At 37.9% G+C, this 18,973-nt stretch overlaps 1 protein-coding gene across 11 annotated transcripts in view; it reads right to left on the bottom strand.

The window, feature by feature from the left end:
* Window positions 1-18,973, bottom strand: part of HDAC9 (histone deacetylase 9) — a 457,613-nt gene that overhangs the window by 227,120 nt on the left and 211,520 nt on the right. Inside the window, exon 1 of one of the 11 annotated variants that reach the window (XM_065666276.1) lies at window positions 4,643-4,849. The exons of the other annotated variants lie outside the window; for them this stretch is intronic. Within the exon in view, the coding sequence (XP_065522348.1) occupies window positions 4,643-4,676 (34 nt within the window). The 5' untranslated portion in view covers window positions 4,677-4,849. Of the gene's footprint in view, window positions 1-4,642; window positions 4,850-18,973 lie in introns of those variants that run through there. 11 annotated transcript variants of the gene reach the window in all.

Here is an 18,973-nt window from a genome sequence, read left to right as displayed (position 1 = left end):
GGACATTTCAGATCAGAAAAAATACTTTACAGTTATTCTCTTGGATTATCCTTCAAGACTAAGTATTTTAAGCAGTACTATCACTGAATTAGAAACATAAGTGAACTGTCACTCAATTGAGTTTATAGTATTAAGGAGAAGTGTAATAAATTAGATGAGAAATGCGTTCCCCTTTGTTCTATAAAAATGATCTTATCATTATACCTTTTCCCTATTTCTTTAAAGTGTTTGCACACATGTAATAATGAGAAGTAAAATAAATGCAAACAGTGATCTGGGCTTTGATTTACCATTCTCTTATTTCCCCAGGGCCTCGAAAGGAAGCTCAAACAACCACAAACTTCTAAAATATCAGTGAGAGGCCCTGAAATACCAACACTGAAGTTACAGCTAGCTGGCTTTTGTAAAAAATCAAAGGCTTTATATATTGATTTATGAAAATCAGATTCCTTCACTGCAAATAGCCTTTTGAGTCAAACAGTCTTAACAAACACAAACATAAATGCCATCTAATTTGTTATAGCCAAGAAGTTTGTAAATGTTACAGTGTTCACTGTTTTCTTCTCTACTGAATAGATGAGCAAAAGATCCACTTACGAGCTTGCCAGAGTTCATGCAAACATCAGGCCAATCTCTTCTGTCACAGGAATAAACACAAATGTGCCCAGTAAATCACATCAGAATGTTAAGACACTTAAACTCAAACCTGGGATGATCTGTTATCAAGAAATCCAAGCTGAGCTATATTTGGGTTTCTGACTTTATTTATATTTCGGTTAGGAGAATTCCTACACACAAGTTCTCTACACCCACCAGCACACAGGCATATTTTCACTTTCCACAAAATTCCGTTGTGATATAAGGAATCCAAATATCCTAAATTCTAGATACTAATTCTGCAAGCGAGATAAAACCAGGACAAAGATAAATTAACATAAAGTTTAAAATGTGCAATTTTTCCATAATTTTCTTCTCAAAGTCTATGACACAGCGGTGATAGTATTAAATACTGGTAACATATTAGTGTTAATTATGCTGTTGATACATAGTATTGGGTTAACCTATCTGATCATAATGTACCCACCCCATGGCATGTATGCACAAGAAATGACAGGGTAGTCATTAAAGGTCAGTTCATTAAAGCCTTAAAATTAATTCATTATAATGAAAGCACATGTGATATAAATCTGCATGCATGCATAATTCTTAAATCATATCTGGAAATGTTAAGAAATATCAAGGAGCAGACATGATATGACGGACTCCTTTCACCCTTTTTAAAACAGGTATAATGATAGATGCGACATACGTATGAGAAAGCCAATATGCTTGTAACTATGTCACTATTATTACACATTAAAAGACAGAAGTCCCCCAGGTTGCTAAGGATGACTGAGAGGGCACCATGAGGGGTTCCAGCAACCTGCTACTGGCTTTGCCCCATTCCCCACTCAGGCAATTGGAGGTCGCTATGAGTGGAACCAAATCCTGAAGAGATGATCTTCACTTACTTTTATCTTTTCTCAACCTGCAAATGCTGCAGAGATGTTGGTGGCAATGTCAAGTTTAGAACTTGCTGAGTAACTCCCAACTGTAGGGATACCACTATTCTAATCTCAAGTGGATGACACAGAGAAACAGGAGAGGGGAAAAAGCTCTTGCTTGAAGTCAGGATATCAAAGGTAAACCATTTGGGCATGCCAGCAGGTATATCCTGAAGTGTCATAAGGAAGCACGCTCCAGGCAAACCAGACAGTGTGTGGAGGTTTGCTGAACAAGTATCCCCATATAGCTTTGCTATTCCAGAAGTGTGATAGCCAGCGCTCCAAATGAAACCCTTAGAAGACAACATACAGTGCACATCTTTCAAGGAACTGTTGTCAGCTTTGTATTTTAGGGAAAAAGATGACTAACACCTAAAGTGCATTGAAAAGAATATTTTCCAGTTCCTAGGGGTCTGGTTTTTTTTTTATTCTTGAAGCTTTATGTGCTCCCCTAGATGCTACGATATTTAAGGGTTTCCGTTTCCTTTTTTTTACTGAAGAGCAAAAACTATAATGTACATGTAACTTATGAAGCTCACAACCTCTCCATTATACCCAGGAAATCAAGAAAGACCTTCCATCATTCCAATGTTTTAGTAAATACTGATGCAACATCCTGAACTTTGACAAGCATGGGCTTAAAAATGGTTTTGATCACAAGTACAGAAAAAGGCAAGGCAGAACTGAAATCTCCCAGAGAGGAGGAGGAAAACCCAACAAAAGGATAATTATACCTTTTAAAGAATCTTTCTAATGAAAAAGCAAGTGAGATGTCAGTCAGAGACTGGCAATGCAATACTACTAAGTTAGCTCAGAAATAAAACTCTCATGTAACCTGTGCAAAATTAACAATTCCAGATTTTTATTAGCAAAAATGTGCTTCTTTGTATTGTATATTTTTTCTTATTCTGCTCCCCTTTTTACCACTTTGCCTTGGACTGCAGCATACTCAGCAGAATCTGTCTTCCTTTGGTCACATAAAACACCTACTATATTTGTACAGTGATTGAAGTAAAATGAATAAATAATACTAGGTGACTGGTTTGCCACTTTTCAGAAGTCCACAAGTTGGATTACTGATACCTAGGAGCAGAAGAGATTACAGCATGCATAGTGTAATGCATGCATGCACAGAGATTACAGTATGCATGGGTAAGGCAGGGAAGATAAAAGGGAAAGATATGGCCCCAATGATGATGCAAAGCGAAGGAAAAAGGATAGAGTTTATTAGACTGCAGAACTGAATTAGGAGTGGCAGAATATGAAAAGGGACAAACAACGGCAATACAGCTGATGGCAATATTATACATGGGTCAAGCCCCAGAGTTGGATGGATAACAACGTCCATGGACAGAGAATACTGGCTGCTCTAAAAAAGGAAAGGAGGAGTTCCTGACGAAAATCCCTCTCATCTTGATGAAAGGGCTGTGGAGGTTTTTAAGGTCTTGATTTAATCTATTTTCTGCTTTAGACAGATATGTCTTTCAGGGAACAACCTTGACTACCATGCAGATAGCCTCATTTTCATTACTAAGACATTACATAAGGCAGGCACTCCAGTAAAAAAGACTACATAAAATATACAAAATGTATTATGAACACACAAGCAAGGAAATGCCAATCTTCTGTGATTCTTTCTTATATTTTTGTCTCAACACTGTAAAGACATTTGTGGCTTTACAACATATAGGTACAAACCATAATAATTTGCAGCAAGCAATCACAGAAAGTCTCTCATATTCTGCCATTTGGGATTTGGAGGAATTACTTGAAAATAGGAGACAGACATTTAAGATTCACAGCTATAATCTAAATATTGCAGGACTCTTCCATTTTGTAACAAAAGGGTGTCCTGGTGAAGGCAAACTTTTAGATGTTTACTTCTAAAATCAGACAATGCTCTTGAGCTGAAAAAAAATCCCAAGCTAGGTATTTAACATCTTATTCATGTAATTCTGTGACATACTTAGCGTCATCACTATCACACTACTTTTTATCTAAATTCCTCCTTTCCTATTTCTCTCTTTTCACCACAGTAAATAGTTTTAATCCCACTGTGTACAGATCTATACTTACTTTATTTTGAATATCTACTTTGATTCCTCGAAAACATGTGCTGTAAATATCTGCCCTAAATTCAAAAGATTTCATATAGCAAAAGCAACTTACCACTAGCACTGCACTCTGTATGACAGAAAGAAAAGCTATCGCTGTTTTTTTGTAATGATGTAACACTAAAGTTAAAAGGTATTATTCATGCTCTGTGCTGTCTAGACTAAAGGGATCCCGGCAAGGCTCCCTCTGAGCTGCAGAGACACGACTTCAGCCACCAGAGGGAGTCAATCTGTTCTTTCATGTCAGCTAAAAAATTAGAATGAACAGAAAAAGCACTGAGAAGGGAACAAATTAGTAACAAATAACATAGTTTATATCCAGATATATGTGGATTCCAAACATAATGAAAATATGCTTAATTGTTCACTGAGATAAGAAAATCACCTTTTTTGCTTTAAATGTTCATTAACAAAATTCCTATTGCTATACTTTTCCTGTATGGATTCAGATTAATAAGATTTTAAGGAATCAAAAGATAATGGCATTATCAGAACGATATTCATACTTTTATCCAATTTACTACTCTTTCTTTATTTGATTTCAAGTCACTACCACACTCGTAAGTCTTTCAGCCATCTGATGGCTGAACTCAAAACTGTAAATTCAACAGGTTTTCTTCCGTTTATTTATGATTTAGTCACCTTAATCAGCAAGTAGAGTTATGGACTTATGATAGTGAGTATAGGGAAGAAATCAACATTTCTAATCACTCTGCTAAACACTCATCTTAGTAATTTGTCAGCATTGGAAAAGCAAACTATAGGAATTGTTAAGATGATGGCAACTTTCTCAATATATTAGCTGGAGGTATTTTCCATTATTATTTTTCTAAATAAATACTGAAAAAAATGGCTCCGCATTCTGTAACATTTCAGAAATTAATGAAATTAATGAAAGAAACAACAACCACAGAAAAATGCTACACAATTCTCATGCCACTTAGCAAGCACAATTCAGAAAACTGAAAATCCAAAAGTTATTACCCCTTTTTGTGTTTCCATGTTTCAGTAGATCCATTTCTTATTAGTGGGTTGGTTGTTTCTCTCTTCATCTCATCTGACATGCAATCAAGACAGTGGGCATTTCTTCAGTTTCAAAGGAGCATTTCTTTCTCAAGTAAGCTTTCCCAGAAATTAGATTTCCTATTAAGAAGCCTACAAATATGAGCGGGAACTCTTTTCAAATTTCAAACTCACATTTTAGAAATCTGCAGATCAGGGCTGGAATACGCATATTAGACTGACTGCTTCAGTGGAGCCAACCACTCAAAATTACTCTTTAAGAAACTCTCTGGATCCTTTGAGAATCTCAGCCTAATCATTTAAATAAACCCAAGTCATATTGAAACGCCCAGCCCTCACTTACCACATTAATCATTCAGAGTAGAAGTTCCCTCTCATCAGATTTAAGATTAACAAATCTTATCACGTTGCAATAAGAAGCACATTTAGTACTATTGACTGAGCTTTTGAACCTGGCTGGAAATATCATTCCAAACTAAAATTCTGCAGTACAAGAGGCAACATGAAAGTAAGCACTCAGTTTTTGCAATTTAAGCAGAACTTTTTGTGATCAGTGAGACAGCAATAACAATGTTATTGGATTCTTGCATCAGGCATTGCATATTAAGCACTGGGAGAAGGTAACACAACTACTTCAAAGTTTGCCATGGAAAGGCTGTAACACTGATTTTAAGGCAAAGCACCAAGAGATCTTGGTACCACACAAAAATCACTAACATGTTTGCTTTAACAAAAGACAAACTGGAATTTAGCCCGGAACCTTAGCAATGCATTGGATCCTGAGATTTTCAACAGAGAATCTTAGTTGCAATAGCAGCATCCCTTACTAGGTTATCTTGTTCAGTACCGTTCGTTCTCTTTCTCAGAAGTTTAAAAATTCTTCCTGACAGCAGTATTCTGACTAATTTTGAGGTTTCCTCTTTCTTACTTACTCAAAAGTATTTTAAAAGCTACCAGGAAGTGACTTTCAGTAGTTGTAGTTTATTGAAAATATTAGAATGAAACACATTAAAGAATTAAGAAAAAAAGTAAATAATTTCTGATGCACCCAGAAAGTACAACTTAATTTTCCATGGCTTTTTATATTTATGCCATGCACATTTATGCTACTTAGAATCATGCTGCTAAGAAACAGGAATTTGTTTTGGCTCATGAGGTTATTTACACTAATTTTTAGATAAGTTTGTGTTTGGTCTTCTTCTCTTAATTAGGATGCGATAGTGAATCCCTGAACTGAAATTTCTACACTTTACAGATTTCACTGTAGCCAACCTTAGCCCAGCACTCTCTCTGCTGACTGTAAAGTTTAATTCATTAAATGAATGCTGAGACCATGCTTATCCTATAAAGCATGTTTTATGCAATGTCTTAGGAACTGAAGGTGATGAATATACCGCATGAAGCTGACTTTCCCTTACCAACTGTCCTGGGTTTACCACCATTTCCTAGAACTACCACAGAATCTACACATCCAGTAACTACTCAATGTTGTGGACAGAAGCATTGCAGAAAGTACAGGAATAATAGGGTCTCGACACATCAGAAACATAAAGATAATGACCAAGAGTCAGACTACCTGAAGGAAAGGAGATCTGGAAATACAGACAGACAATGGAAATGTCATTGATTTCACTCATTCCAAGTATATGAGTACTATTCTGTCAGCTGAGAGCTGTACACCTGATGAAACACCACAAAGCCAAGCTGATACCCAATACTATTACTTTTCACTTTCTCCACAACTCAGAGCCCCAGATCAACAAACTGATTAGCTCTTGGTTCAGAAAGTGCTCGCTTATGCACACACAGAATTCCACTTCATTTCCAATCACATCTACATTTGCCAGAGAAAAAAAGAAAAAGGCAGTTGATAGTCAACACAGATGCAAAAGGGCTTCTCAAGTATTTAACTCCAGTGCCTTTTCATTTCACAGGTAAAATGAATGGCTCAACTTCCATGGCAGAGATGATAATAAACTAGTATATAATCTTAAAAAATGGGAAATGACCAAATGTCGCTCTCCACTATCCCCTTAAAACATCCCTTTCCAGAACTTGCATCATCTTATGCAGCTGGCTTCACCTCATCTTGGAGGACACTGATAAAGAGGAGAGTAGTTGCAGGCTGGGATGAAGTTGCTGAGATATTACCACTAATTACAAGGAGGCTGACTTCAGACAGTGCCATGCTATATTTATCAGCCACCTCTAAAAAGGTATGGAAATCAAATATCACAAAGCTGCATGACTTGCGGTCACAAGGCTGAACAACTGTGTATCCTGCACTCCTTGGAACAAGGAGACCAAGGATTCTTTGTTAGTCTACGACAAATATATATAGTTATTTTATATATATCCACACACACACACACACACATATGGCCTATGGCCATATATGATAAAATATTGTGCAAATATATTTATACTGACAGCATGCTATTACGGCATAAGGTGAAGATCTCACCAATGTTACAGGGTGGGATCAATCACCCTTTCTGTTGACAGGGCCAAACTGTTACAGTGAACAGTTAACAAAAAAATCTTCAGGGATCATTTGATCCACCTGATGCAATTTTTGCTGCCAGCCACTTAAAATTTATCTTATCACAAAGTGTAATTTTTGACTGGAAATTATGTCTGGCATCATATTCAGCTTTTGATTCCTCTATGCCAGCCAAAAGACACAACATATGTATCCAGATACACAGTTTAATACCACACTAAATTAAATAATTAAAAAATCAATAAATTTTGTCCCTTCTGCCATTCAAATCCTAAAAAAAACCCATCAAAACAGCACCTTACGACTTTCATTCAATGATGGCCTTTTGCAATCATCTGAAGACACACAGAAAATCTTGCCAATCACTCGGCAATCTGGCTAAAGGCTCCAGATTTCCAGAACTGAGTGAAAATCCTGCAGCTAAATAGAGACAAAAGATCAGAATTCAGTGGGTTCCTGAAAACAGCTGCCCACATGGAACTAATCCAGAGCACAGCAGGTAGAAACTAGTGCTCACTTCAATCATTTCAGAGATCTCATAGCAGTGTTCACCCTCTTCAGAGTTATCTTCTGCCTTTCCAGTGTGGACCTGCTGATCATCTTTCTCTTAAATGAAAGAGGGAGACTAGATGGAAAATTACTCACTAAACTTTCCATCCCTTTAAATAAAGCCTTCTGCTGAGACCTTATAGGGCATGTTCTCCACATGTGTGTTTTCAGCTCCATGTGTTTCTGAGTTCAGAACATCGCTACAGCAACAAGATGGTCCTGATAACTCCAGGCAGGTTCACATGACAGAAGCTTCAATTCAGCGCCCACCCAGGCTCAGAACTCTGTTGGCTTTTTCAATTTTGACGTTAAGCTAGTGAATACACTCAAATAGCTATCTTTTGCAACCTCCCATCTGCAGAAACTGCAGTCATCATAAAGAGAGAGAAAACTATCTTACTTGTAAAGCCAAGGCCATTCCAACCTGAGAAGTGTGCCTTTTTTCTGAAATAAACTTTACTTGGTTCTAACAATTCACACAATTCACTTCCTTTGCTTTTCTTCGACAATGTCTACTCTTAGAAGAGATCTATTTATTCCTCAGCACATTTCACAGTTCCTGTTTCTAAATGAGAATCATATTAACAAAGTGTAGAAAGACACAAACATATCTCAAGAAAGCAAGATTGATTTCTATAATATATGTACAGTATTGTTTCCAGAAAGAAAAAAAAGCCCAGACCTTCAAAGACAGGCATTAATGCAGTTAGCCTTTCAAGACCTACTGATCCTACCATGAACTTGCCAAGGAGAAGAAAGTAAAACAGTGTTTAAAACAAAATGAATGACTGAAGATAATTGTATTACACGATAAACAGTTTCCAATTTACCATTCATAAATAAATATCAACACTGACCTTCTTCCATGAAACATCTGCAAATATTTTATGATAAATTTTTGTCTGCTCACCTATTATTGTCACATTGGATTACAAGCACTTCTTCCTTCCTGTAACACAGTGGCCTTCATGTTAAAGTATTTTCAAGATGATATATTGTACTTTCTAAAAAATCCCAAACAGCAAGATTAAAGGAATCCAATTCTCACAAATTCACTCCGTGCACAGTTATTATACTCATTATTTTTCTGCTCAAGCTAAATCACCTATGTCCTATTTCATGCTGCAGCACTTTCAGGAAAAAGAAAAGTTCAAATACATATAAACCTTCTGAAAGAATACAGAGGCTGTAAAACACAGGCTGTAAAAAAAGCAAAGGGACTGTGGCAAAAACACTGCTGAAACACAACCATATTTAAGGAGATTATATAATGAAAATCAGATTTTTTTGAGTGTGTTTTGAACAAATACTGTGCATTTTGCTCCCTTCCCATGCTCTATATAAGCTCTTCATCATCACCTCCAGGTACTACTTTTGACTATGCAACAGTTGCTGGTCCCTCTTTCCACAGTGAAACTTTGCTAGTAGGGTTATTGAACCAGTGGTATATATTGGCAAGGGCATGCAGAGCTGTTTTCATCCTTTCCCTGTGGTTTCCCTTTCCACAGTAGGCTACCCAATATTCCAAAGCACAGCCTGAACCAGTATAAACTTCCTGCTAAATGATTGCGGTTCCAGTCCTTAGCCCAACCTTGAGCACCAGGGACTGACCACAGTCTCTTGAGTACGGAAGTATCAACATGCTACTGGAGCTACAGAGCAAAATGATTAATGAATTGAAATACCTGTAATTGCAATCACAGTATGTTCTTAACCTGTTTTCTTAGGCTTTTTGGAATCTGTAGCTTACACCACCATTAAAGAATAGAATAAAAACACAAACCTGTGAGGGTTTCTTCTCAAAACACTGTTTTGGCCATAACATAACTCCACCATGTCTCTGTGTGCCATTGAAATGAATAATCTACTTGAAAGTAATATTATTTGACAAATACCCTTAAAAGTTAAATTACTGAAATTTTGTTACATTTATACTTATATCTCTATAAATCTACATATACTTTTATATTTATGATAATTTTAGTGTTTTTTATTTTACTATTAAAACATGCTACAAAACCACAAAATTCAGTCAAAAGCTGCAGAAGCACTGGGGTCTGCTATCATAAAATAATCAAGCTAAAAAAGAAGAGCAACTAAGAAAGCACCATCAACTTTATTTGAAGTTTACATCTGAACTTTAGAGAGAGAGAAAGAGAGAGCTGGATTAAGAAAAGGACACCACAAGGCTATGTCAAAAGCTGCAAAACAATGCACCATTTGATCATACTGGAAGACAGTATTTCTTCTTATATAATGTACCAGTTAATGGTTAGTATGGAAAGCCAGAGAAAAATGGCTCAAGTATAACCATTATTCCTAAACCTGAGAAGAGCTTAAAATTACACCTCAGGGAGCTAAGCTGCTTCACACTGTGCGTAAGCTGCACACCCTCCTCTCCCAGCAGTTCTCACCAGCCCTCCCAAGCAGGGTGCAGACCATGACAGGTCTGCTGTCATACTCCTTTCCCTGGAGAAAAGGGGGAGCTCCCTGGTCTTGTTTTACGAAAGGAGGTGAGACACTGGCTGAAGTCACTCTAAGTACGCATAGCATAAGTCTTAACGTCAGTCACGTGAGACATGCCCAGCGGTAGCCCCAGTTGCTTCAGTATACCAAGATGCCCGTAAGAAGCGAGTGTGAGTGCTGTGAAACAAGCAGGAGCTGTTTAAGCAGCTAGCGCAAGCAATTATTTCTTCAGGGATGAGTATGGATCCTACATCCCACACTTAACTAGTAAAACATAATCCTGTACTTAATACAAATAAGCCAATTAACACCATATGAACACTATTTTAAAACTTGTCAAGTTGGGTCAGCGTAGTGCCTTGGGAACAGCCTTCATTCAGCAATGATAAAACCACTCTTACACTAAGCAGAACTCCTACAGCACAGGAGCACCACCTGAGATCAAAAAATAGCCCATGATAACTGATACTGACAACTCCCGGTAGCAACCTCCCAGCCATTTCATTGGCTCCTCTTGCAGCCTGTGCAAGACAGAGCCACCAATATAAAGCTAATAGACTTTAGCTAGTTTCAATCTAAGTAAAGAAAACCAGATAGTGAGAAATCTCAGCCAGCCAGCCACAGAGCTGTTAAGCTGCAACTGCTTTGCCAAAGATGGCTGCTACTGGCGTTGCATGTGAGGCACAATGGGGTGAGAAGTGGATCTGCGCTGCTTGACAAACCTTTGCTCCCCCACTGACATACCAATTTCCTTGTTGTACCTGCTTCTCTGCCATTCCCTGTTGGATGAGTCAGCATAGTTGTCCCGGGTTCAGCAGTAGCAGTTATTTTTCTCCTTCTTGGTAGCTAGTGCAGTGCTGTGTTTTGATTTTTTGGCCTGGGAACAGTGTTGATAAGGCTGATGAGTTGCTGCTCGAATGTTTGGTCTGGCCAAGGACTTTCTGAGCCTCATGCTCTGCCAGGGAGGAGGGAAAGCTGGGAGGAAGCAGAGATAGGACACCTGACCTAAACTAGCCAAAGAGGTATTCCATACCACAGCACGTCATGCCCAGGATGTAACTGAGAGTTACCCCGGAAGGGCTAGTTCACTGCAGGGTTGGAGAAGGTATCGGTCGGTGCTCGGCTTGGGGGAGTGGGGCGAGTTATCACTTGGCTGGTGGTGAGGTGTTGTATTCTCTTCCCTTGTTATTTCCCTTATCATTGTTATTACTGGTGGTAGCAGCAGTGGTTTGTGTTATACCTTAGTTACTAAACTGTTCTTATCTCAACCTGTGAGAGTTGCATTCTTTTTGATTCTCCTTTCTGGCCCTCCGGGAGTAGAGGGAGGGAAAGAAGGATGGGAGTGAGTGGACAAGCTGCGTGGATCGGTTTAAACCACGACAATAGTACAGAGCAGGAACAGTCAGGTAGGGACACTGCAGGGAAGTCATGCTTTTGGTCTTTCTAAGACTGGTTGCAGTCCTCTCCCAGTACTTTCCTGCTTACAGATGGCTTCATGGCACCAGCACACATGGTAAGACAAGAATAACTGAAATAATTTCTTTCTTTGTGATCCATAAGGAACACATAGCAGAAGCACTTCCCGTAAGTGAGCAGCAGAAGAATGGAAAGAGCATAAGAACTTCCCAGAGTTTATTAAGATAGGCTATTGGGAAAGGACTACAGACTGCTGGTGTAAGAATGATGGCTCTAATGAACACTGAACTATGGCAGACTTGGAAGTCTAGATAAACTGGACTGAAATGATCCATCTCCACCAACTGTTCATCTATACTGATGTGCCAGTTGCCAGTATCCTTCTGATGTGATAATGACACATCTTAAAGGACAATGAATTTTAAGTCTCTCTTCAGCCTAAATATGCAAATCAGGATCATAGGTTCACTTGAAATTCCTGCAGATATTGATCACATGTTTTGGCCACCTTCAGCTGGCTGTTAACGTCTACCAGAGTACTCACCAGTACAAGTCTTCTCTTAGCCCAGTAGCCATTTCACACTATTTTGCTGATCTATGATTCTACTGTTTAGAAGCATACTTTCATAAAGCAAATAATCTCTTTAGAGAAAAATTCTTAAATGGGTGAAAAGGCACTGAGGGAAGTCAAGCATTTAACCCCATCTCATGTAAACTGGGGTGGGCCTTCAGTCAAACAGATGTACAGAGATCCGCAAGTTTTTATAACATTTACAGAGACAAAAAGCATTTGAAAAGAAAATCTGTGCCTTTCATGTTAATTCCTACCTGTTCTCCTGGCCCCTTTGACCCACGCTCTTAACAAAGTCCTGCTTAGAGTCAGTCTGTCAATATTTTCCAGGCTACGGCAGTCCCTTAAAAGTAAGGCTACTCGGTGTGTTCTGAAAAGAAGGACTGGTGTACACCACATGGCTGAGCTGGGGCCTCCTTTCTGCTTTCCCTCTCTCTGAAGGGACAGAGCCACAGAGCAATGGCAGTGACAAATCTACTGGCAGATGCCGTATTTATTCACACTGAGAGTGTATCCTCCCTAATACGGACATTTTGAAATCTTTCTTATCTAAGCATATATATTCATGCATATATGTACTAAAACCTGACTACCATGAATTTCCTTGCTACTAGATCTTAAGATTGATAAACAAGAATCAGTGGTGTGTCTGGATTTTAAACGGCACCTTTCAATCACCAGTTTAATTTATTAAACCAATACCTCAGCAGTTTTTGTGACTACTGCATATTCTTTTAGTCAGAAGTGCTACAATGCAGTGTTATATATATGAAAGCCTTCTCTAATGCCAGTTTCCCTCCTGAAAACCACCATATGATTTGCTTTTCAGATCATATTAATTAATCCTTCATTGGATTAAACTGCCATGGTTTGCTGTTTATTATGCTGTTAGCAAACAGCTGGGTCTTACTAACTTCAGTGTAGTTCGTGTGCAACTTAATATCATCTCCATTACAAGACCCCTTTAAAGCTTAAAAAATGGCCTGTAATCTAAACGTCCTGTTGTACAGCATGCTTAATTTATAAGCACTTTTATCTATAGACAGTATTTTCCCACATTTTAGTTTGCAGTTTCAATGGCAAACTACAGATAAATAGAGCAGTCAGCTCTACCATGAAAGTAAAGATACAGAGCAGATATCATTTACTCAAACATGTATGCAAAAGACAGAAGCAGCTATATACCATTCAGAGCACAGCAGCTCTTTGGGGATAAATGATGAAAGATATGATTTCTATATGTGAATAGTAAGCACGCACAACAAACAGCTGTACCACTGTCTATTTTAAGAATATACCACAAAATGGGGAGAGCTATGTGGCTGTTATCTGCACTTCTGTTACTGACCATTTCAGTGGTGTTTCTATAACTATTGCACGTAAGCAGCTATAAAGACGAAGATTTAAAAATAGGTCACAGGCATTAGAAACAGATTATACTGTACAGGTGGGAAACAATGATTTCTGGCACAAGCACAGATTATGCCTGTGTTCAACATGTAGGAAGTCTCAATCAATACAAATCAGCTGCCACCAGCACTGAATGAGCTCACTTCTTTGCAGAGCACAGCATGAATCCTTGACACAGCTCTACTGCCTTCTTTACGATATTTCTGTACCTCAAGGGAGTAAAAAGTCAGAAAACAGAAACATTTTTAATGTGGGTTGTGTGAATAGTCCTGTGATGTGTGCTTATAATAAAATAAGACTGCATATTCTTGATCGTTGTAAGAGACTACAGAGAATTACACAGAAAAGAGACCTGCCGTTCCTAGTTGGCACAGGAAACCTTGTTTATGAATGGCAAAGAGCACTGTATGGTTAGGTGCACTTGAGAACCCTTAGTTGCACAGCTTTTCCTCACCCATCTGGAGTAGGATGGGCACCAGGCAGGTTATGGGCACCTCATTATCAACCAAACAATCTTAACTGCTTTCCTAAAAGTCACAAAGTAAGAACCATTCTGGCTGTCTGCTCTCTCCTGAGATGCATCTTCTAGATACATGATTCTTCTGTCCTTGTCTTGCCTATTCTCTTTAAAGGAAACATGAGAAAGGAGAGCATGCCCCCAAATCAACATGAAAGCAGTCACATACTTTCCACCCTTCTTACCAGTGATACTTTCTTCAATACAAAACTGATTGCTATACCTAAAGATTCCTACACATTCACAAAAAGGTCCTCATTAGACACCACTTAAAGAAGTAAAAAGATTCCCCATGCAGCTTTCAGTTACTGATCAGGATGCCACAGCTCCATTCTCCATCAGGAAACCATGAAGGGGACTGCAGAAACCATAAATAACATCAAAGATCAATTGCCAGTTGAAAACTATTACAGAGACAATCTATTTCTTCAAAAATGTTTGTTCATTCATACACAATCCAACTGATGTGTTTTAAAAGCATCTTAACAAAATTCTTAAACATCTGTAATAAGTACATTTAAAGAAATATTTTGGCTTTCCTGGCTATCGCCAAGTACTCAACTGCTAATCGTCTTAACGTTTTCTTTCATAAGAAAACTGGTCTAAAGAATTTAGGAGAAAATGTTAACTGCATAGAAGTATATGTAAACAGAATACAGTTATTAAACTGGATTTTAAATTGGCACTAACTTCAAGTAGACACTTAAGAATAGGAAAAAGCAGTTTTACGGCTGTTAGTCTACATCAAACATTGAATCATAAGCACTTGTTTTTTCCAAAGGGCTTTTTCTCTCAACTGATCTCCAGCTCCCTGCCACATTCACTGCACTCAGCTTCTAATTCTCAGCACCTAGCCATCAACATAAGCTCAGCGCTCCAGTTTATCCTGTCGGGTTTTTCTCTTTGCTACCCAGAGAAAGCAGGAAGAGTAACTGAACACAGGAATGACAGATGTCCCTTCAGTACTTGGATCCAGGTTCAGATTCAGCCTACGGCAGCCAAGAACTAAAACAACTGAGCTCTGAAATGGAGCACATTCATTGCAGATGAAACCTTCAGGTTATCTGCACAGCTCTACAACTTTTATCACACAGAAACCAAAGGCTTTATATTGGCCAGATGTTTGCAAAAAGAAGTAAATAAAATGCACTTTTCGAGTGTGACAGTACTTTTTCCTGCCACAACAAATTCCAGAACTTTTGCTCCTGAAGATACACAAACCACATGCTCATAAAGATCAGCAAAAATTTTAATCCGAGCACTGTAAGTGAGCCACAGCAGCAAAGCAGGTAAGGTGACTTGTGACAGGCACAAGACTTGCTTGGCATGCCATGCTGGAGGCTCAACAGAACCATAGTTGCATACCTGCAGAATAGGCACTCAGCCTCAGGAACCCAATGCCCGTGAGATTATACATAAAACCCCACTGACTGTCAGTGCCCAAGTAGGCCCAATGTTAGACTTTGTGTTGCTTTCTTTCACTTTTGTTACACAGGTCTGAAATTTATCAGAAATGCAAAGAAAACTCATCATCTTTGAAATTCACCCTCAGAAACTTGAGCTGGAAAGGAAAAATCTGGTAAATCTACCATTATCAGTCTTGTGTACTATAGGCAAAGGACAGGTCACACATTCCTGAATTCAGAAATTTGAGAGAAAATTCTAGCTACACTGAAGTGAACACAAAATCTCACATGTATTTCAACAAGGATGAATTTTATACACACTTTAAAGAACTGATTTCAGATTTATCTCATTACCCATGGTCCCTCCTTCTTCTGATTAAAGTAAATTGCAAAACTTGTCTTAACTTCTATTTTAACAGTCACATGGAGAAATAATTTTAAAGTTCAGGATGGAAAATTATTTGCTACTGAGACAGAGCTCCATGAGCTAAGAGTAATTACTTCATATGAGTACAACTCTTAAAATTTCCAGTGCGCTTACATGTACTGAAGCGGAACGCAAATAAGACTTTATATTTTTTTATCTTCTCATTTTTTAAATACACAGGAGGGGTTTTTTTTTCAAATATTTATGGCTTTAGTTTCCTGAACTAGAAGAAAAAAAGTTAAAAAGCTAATGCCCTGGAAAAGCTTTATGAGCTTCTTTATTCTTGCCCTGGCAAGAATATCACCCAGCCTCTAGCATAGCTGCTTACCATGATTTTTTTAAATCCATGCTCATCTGTGGTTTGTACTATACCTGAATGGTGGGAGTGAGCTACTGTAAATGAGTCTTTGACTAAGCAGATGATCTGAAAACAAGCAACAGAGTACAAGAACTTGGAAGGCTCAGAATAACTGAGTGGAAAATATAATCCTGATGCCACAGAGATTTAAATTTGGCAAAGGTGCATTTTGCAAAACTCACACTTCATTGAATTCAGTGAAATCCCTTCACTGGGGGAAATGGACTGTGTATTAATGTGAGATTAAAACACACAAGAAATATATCTGAGGTTTTTTTCACAATCTGGTCATTTTACATGGCAGCTAATGTGCTTAATCTAGATGAAAATCTGATTTGCATGATTCCTGACAGTCTCTTGACATGTACATTAATTTATTCCTCTGGGCAAGTCTTTGATTAAAAAAAGAAAAAAGTAAAAATCCTGTGTGACAGAGAAACACAATCCAGAATGTTTAAAATCTCAATGTATATTCTCCGTTAATATTATTCTTTATTTTGGAACTCATTTAGAATGTAATTGAATCCTTTAAAGACCCTTAGCTGAAATACTAAGGTGTGGGGTTTCTTTTCCCCTAAAGCAACCATTAATACGTAGGAAAAATAGAGAGATGGATTTTATTGGTAACACAATTGAAGCAATGCTGCTCTCCAGAAACATTTATAGGATTTCTGTGGATATAAAAGCTGATACATGGTACTAAGTTACAAAATCTTCTCACACACAATCTTGTTTCTAAGAATGAAATGTTTGGCAATGTCTGATGCCAAAGTTCTCATTTTTTCTAGTGAGAATTTAGCTGGCACGTATCTTTGGAATTAGTCTCTATTGGATGAAACTTGAAAGTTTGCAGCATTAGTGCTTTTCATCGCAAGATGCTGACAGTAAGAGGTTGTATTTTCAGCAGATATGGGTAACCCCTTCCTCCTCTTATTGAAAGAGAAAGTACTGCACTTCGAAAAACAGACTGCTAGTGAAAAACAAAATTTTGGGAGAAGTCATTTACTCTTTCATCCAGTAAAATCCACTGCAGATTGCTATTTTTGCTGGAATAAATAAGCATCCTCTATGGACAACATTTATGTGGGGAATTTTCCCTATCAAGGGGACATACAATGTTAGTTTCCCTTCATGATACTATGCTTGGAATACACTCCCAAATTTGTCCTAAGCAAAACTATTTTAAATGCAGTCATATTAACCTGTTTTAATAAAAATTCTAAGTGTTTTACCTTTCCTGATAGTTAATTTGATCTTGGCTCATTCTTCCCCAGAGTGAAGCCTTACCTTACTCAGTTACTGAATTCAGAGAAAATTTACTTCATATTTATCATGTGTCTGAACTAATGACATCTGTGGGTATCTAATTGCCTACAACCAGATGATGGGGTAGCTCTATTGACCAAAATGGAAACTCTGCCAATCTTTGTGCCACATTTAACATTTATTCCCCATGCTTTCTGCCGGCCTCCCTGTAAATATGTCCAGCTAAGTCAGTTTGCAGAAAGTAAGTAGTAAGTTAATCACTATGCTTATTCAATTCTTTTATGTCAATTTTTCTAATGTGCCAACTGCAGGTTCTCGATTTTCTTCCAAGGACACTGGAAAGCCACTTGACATAGATCAATAACAAGGACAACGTATTTTGACTGGCATCAACAGCCAGCTTAAATTCAAGCTGGTGCTCTAGAAATGAAAAACTCAAGATTATTACAGATCCCCCAAGCTAACCAGGCATTTCTCTAAAATGAACTTGCAAATTCCCCCTAAAACTCATATACATTGTTCATTTTTCCACTGTTTTCAACAGAATGCTTTTACATTATGAGCAACCTCTTCTACAGAAAGTCTTCCTGTATGTCTTATTGACTAGACAGCACACCTGTATAAATTCAGTCCAAGTCTTTGCATTAGCAATGATCGTAAACTTCTGACTGCCAGAGATCCCACTGCTTTCCTTTGAGAGTGCTATATGAAGGGTATCCCCTTTAAGGTCTATTTAGCCTCCTTTCTTTTAAGCTATGTAGGCTGTTCATATCTTTTGTACTACAAATAGAACAGATACAGTTAATTGAAGGCATCCCTGCTGCTGAATTTAGACTCCTAGTCTAGTAGTCTGAAACTTCAGAGGTAGTTCCTATAACACAGAATGAAAGGCTACTTTAATTTTCTCTGACCCCTTTACAGACCAAAACTTTTTGATAGAAAGGACTTTTTGATAACAAAAGAAAGAAGCAATTTTACCCTTCCAGCAATACGCTTCTAGCACTCACAGGAGCAGAAGCTGAGTATCTTACTGCTATACAAACACCAGCATACAGGAAACCTATCAGGATACCAAAAAAAAAGTAGTAGGAGAAGTTTGATTCTCCAGAGTAAGACTTTTAACTCGCTCACAGTGACACAGAGAAAATACATAAGAATCTGGGGAAGTTTTTAAAAACATTTAGCCTTTTTTTAAAAGACCTTAGATGCCCAATGCTGGGTATCAGCAACCACTGGCCTTCCAAGTGCTTTTGAAAATTCTAAATTCCTTCCTGCCAAAATAATTTTGAAATGTGGATCTTATATAAGATCTTATATAAAACTGCAGAGTTTATGTTATTTTGTCTCAGTAAGATCAGCTGCCCACCTGCCTATTCATCCACAGAACGAATTCCTATGACTTT

This window comes from Lathamus discolor, chromosome 2 (assembly GCF_037157495.1).
Source record: "Lathamus discolor isolate bLatDis1 chromosome 2, bLatDis1.hap1, whole genome shotgun sequence".
NCBI lineage: Eukaryota > Metazoa > Chordata > Aves > Psittaciformes > Psittacidae > Lathamus > Lathamus discolor.
The sequence above is the reverse complement of the archived record's forward strand: the minus strand, read 5'-3'. Positions and strand labels throughout refer to the sequence as shown.